Source organism: Plasmodium cynomolgi, chromosome 7, assembly GCF_000321355.1.
Source record: "Plasmodium cynomolgi strain B DNA, chromosome 7, whole genome shotgun sequence".
Lineage (NCBI taxonomy): Eukaryota > Apicomplexa > Aconoidasida > Haemosporida > Plasmodiidae > Plasmodium > Plasmodium cynomolgi.
In genome coordinates, this window is record NC_020400.1 from 1,162,023 (window position 1) to 1,166,017 (window position 3,995).

The 3,995-nt window shown below is 46.7% G+C and overlaps 2 protein-coding genes across 2 annotated transcripts; both read left to right on the top strand.

The window, feature by feature from the left end:
- Positions 1-443: 443 nt before the first annotated feature.
- Positions 444-824, top strand: PCYB_073630 (guanylate kinase; the record flags this gene model as incomplete). The annotated part of the gene is made up of 1 exon (XM_004221760.1): positions 444-824. A coding segment is annotated over one exon (381 nt), but the record flags the coding sequence as incomplete, so codon positions are not given.
- A 1,231-nt stretch (positions 825-2,055) lies between these two features.
- PCYB_073640 (hypothetical protein) lies at positions 2,056-3,278 on the top strand (the record flags this gene model as incomplete). Its single annotated transcript, XM_004221761.1, has 2 exons — positions 2,056-2,204; positions 2,647-3,278. Coding segments are annotated over 2 exons (781 nt in total), but the record flags the coding sequence as incomplete, so codon positions are not given.
- Between the last annotated feature and the right edge of the window lie 717 nt (positions 3,279-3,995).

Below are 3,995 nucleotides of genomic sequence, written 5' to 3' on the forward strand. Positions count from 1 at the left end.
ATAATTTTTAACGTATTTCACTGATCCGTTTGCTTTATTTACAAATTCGTTTTGGGGAGGGATTATTGTGGCCACTAGCTTGAACTAGCGAATGTACTAGCGCTCGGAAGATGCGTTAAGGGAAAATATACGTAGAGAGTAGCTCTATGGCTGGCTCGCACATCAGCAGTGCAACATATATCAGTGCAGAGTGCCCGTGCGCACGATGTAGAGAGGTGGAATCAGCCCTTTGGTGAAGAAGGCAACTCGTGTCCCCGGTGAGAAGTGCATAGGTCTCTACTCTAGCGCGAGGGAGGCGGCTTCAACGTGCAGGACCCTCCGCAGCGCAGAGACTTCGTAAAGAAGGAGCAAGGCAAAGGGGAGCTCCCCCGTTGTATCACCCCAAGTAGCAGCCGCTACAGCCGCTATCAACGCTATCAACGCTAGCAACCGCTAACCTCGGCATGGTGCGAATCCCGCCGCTGGTAGTGTGCGGTCCCTCTGGGGTGGGGAAGGGGACCCTGATCAAGAAAGTATTGAGCGAATTCCCTAGCCGTTTCCGATTCTCCATTAGCTGCACGACTAGGAACAAAAGAGAAAAGGAAACAAACGGAGTCGACTACTACTTTGTAGATAAGGATGACTTCAAGCAAAAATTAAAAGAAGGGCAATTCCTTGAGTTTGATAATTATGCGAATAATTTTTATGGAACCTTAAAAAGCGAATACGATATCGCTGTGGGGGAGGATAAAATCTGCCTTTTCGAAATGAACATTAATGGAGTTAAACAGCTAAAAGAATCAAAGTACATAGAGGATGGTATTTACATTTTTGTAAAACCACCGAGTATTGAAATTCTTTTGAAGAGACTACAGAATAGGAACACTGAGAAACCTGAGGAGATTAACAAGCGCATGCAGGAGTTGACTCGCGAGATGGACGAGGCCGACAGGGTGGGCTTTAACTATTTCATCGTTAATGATGATTTGACCCGCACGTATGCGGAGCTGAGGGAGTACTTGCTGGGCTCGTACCCGCAGTTAAGGGGGGGCTAGCGGGTGTGCCGGTTTGGCGGTGTGGCGGTTTGACCGTATGGCGGTGTGGAGGTTTGACCGTATGGCGGTGTGCCGGTTTGGCGGTGTGGCGGTTTGGCGGTGTGCCGGTTTGACCGTTTGGCGGTGTGCCGGTTTGACCGTTTGGCCGTTTGGCGGTGTGCCGGTTTGACCGCTTGGCGCAGTGGCGTGGCGCCATGTGAGGCTCACACGGGGAAGGCTCTCTTCTCTTACACAGGTGATTTTTTCCCCAATTGGCGGAGATAAGAAGGTAAAATTACACCCCGGAGGATTGCAGCGGGGAGTGGTGTTACACCGCATGGTATGCTTCCACATCGGTTTAATCACGGTGAAGCATTTTCGCTAAGGAAAGTAACACCGCAGGAAATAAAAGTCCACAGGCTGTTAGGGGGGGAGGTTATTTCCAAGCTTCTTTTCCCCTGCCCCTATTTTTGGCCATATCTGTCGTACCGAAGTTTTTCACCCTTTTTAAAAATCATATAATTTTGCTCAGATGTTACTTTTTTTTTTTTTTTTTTTTTTTTTAATTTTAAAGCGTTACATGTATGCGAGTTTGTATGTTATATCCCATTCCAGGGGCACGCGGCGGGGGTTTGTTTTGTTTGCTGCGAAGCCCCGTGCGACAGCTGCGGAGTTGCAACTCGCTAAGGCATTTTTGCCGCGGCCGTTTTTTAATTCCCTTCTTACGATGACCATTTGGTCAGCCCACTTTTTGCCAGCTGAACTTTGTGAGCGCCCCCGGCGAACTCTCATCTTTTGAAAGGCGGACTGACTATCAGGAAAGGCACACTGCAGGGCACCATATTTGGAGGGTCAAGAAAATTGCGGTGATGTGACTCCACGGTGGAGGCTGACCGAGGGGAAAGCCAAACAGGAGAGCATACATATAACACTGTGGCTTCTTAGCGGAAGGGATATTGTCCCCTTTCTTTCGTTCGTTCGTTCTTTTCTTTTTTTTTTTTTTTTTTTCCATTTGAGAAGCACTTATGGTAATGCTGCAAAAATGGAACATAAGAGGGAGAGAAGCTCCATAAAAATCTCACTCAACATGAGCGCGAACAAAAGGGATGACAAAAGTGTAAGCGAATGCAACACTGGTGGGGATGGGGATTCCCGGATCAAAGTCAAGTCGAAGGAAGTTTCACAGGCCTTGTAAGTACACCCAGGGGGGGAAAGGCAACAAAGGAGAGAAGAAATGACGCAGCCACACGTGTGGGCAAAGTGCTGCCATTAATGTTGCAACGTGGTAGACCTGGAGCTACCCCCCACTGCTGCGCGAGTGCAGAAATATGGCTCAGTTTTAGTTCCCATGGTTGTACGTGCCCGGGAAATGGGCCCTACATTTTGTCCGGGGGAAGCATACCCATTTGGCGTGGCGTGCCTCTCTCGGCTAAGAGAATACCCACGTCGCTGCTACCGTTTGAGGACAAAATGGGGAAACAAGCCGTACGTAGCGCTATACCGTGTGGACCTGCTCATGTGGCTTTTTCTCCTCTCCTTCTCTCTTTCACCCCTCCTCTCTTGCTCCCTTTTTCATTTTCTCACATCTTCACATTTTTTCTTTTTTTCCCGTTAACATTGCCCCCCTTCGAAGAGGCCTGATCGAGGACATCCGGAGTGGCACGTTCAACTACAAAGACCTGCAGGAAATTTACTTCATGAACGACGTGGATTTGGAAAAAATGATTAGTGATACGAAGCGCGCGGAGGAAGGGACCAACGAGAGGGAAGCCCATGTCTCAGGGCACAGTTCGTACAGGGAGGACGCTATGTATAGTGGCGGCGACGCCCATGATGAGAGTGCCCCCCGTTCGAAGGAGTTCACCCAAGGGAAGCTCCTCCACAACGAGGGAGCGGATCCACATAGCCCCATGCACAGCAACGAGAGGATCCACACAAATGAAAATGACGAAGACAACGGAGTGAATGGAAGAAATTTATTTGTGTTGAATAACCAAGTGGGGAAAGTGTGCATCATCAGATTCCCTCCTGAAGTCTCCAAAGAAATAAAAAAATATCTTTTAAAAAAAAAACTCAATCTGGAAATCGAACCAACCAGTTTGTTAAACTCAAGACTCTTCTTTATACATTTTAGGAACATAAATAAAAAATTTTGGGGAATTCTTCTCGAACTGTCAACACACATAGAGGTACACAAAACGCTGGATCGAAATAACCTGTACAAAACGAATGACGTTTCGCAGATGATTTATGTGTATGACCAAAGTGAGAAAAAAAAAAAAAAAAAAAAAAAAACTGCAAAAAAATGATAAAAAATTTTATAAAAAATAATTTCCAATTAAATTGTGGTATCAGCAATAGAGTACAAAATTTCCACTTTGAAAATTATGCGAAGCTGTTTAAGTACCATGACATTTATTTTGCAGAAAAGTTCCTTTACGATTACTTGAACGCAAAGTATTACGACTACTACGACATGTATGTGAAGACGTACACAGAGATGCAGACTCACCTGCGCCTCGGTCGAGAGAGCCATAAAAAACAAAATGAAATTGTTGATGAGATGACGGACATTTCGGAGATAATAAATTCTTTGGACAATACCTACAGCCTGATGAGGGAGCTGGAGAAAGAGACTGGGGGCGACATTTCACTTGAGACCCTGCTGAACTATGAAATCACCAATGAGAACTACGAGTCGGACGTGTCGGACTTGTTGATGGGGGGGAGCCACTACTTGAGGAAGAGGACCTAGGGGGAGGCATCGGAATTAGCAGCGGAGGTAGCATAGGAAGTAGCATCGGAATTAGCAACCGCGGTAGAGGTAGCTACTGTGCCTCCTTCGCCCGCTTCCCGAATGATAGGAACTTCCCCCACTCCCAGTATGCTTCCACTTGGAGTGGCCTCCCCCGTGTGGCCGAACAGCAACCACACGTAGAGTCAATACATGTTTATAAAATTAATTTGATGTCTTTTTTTTTT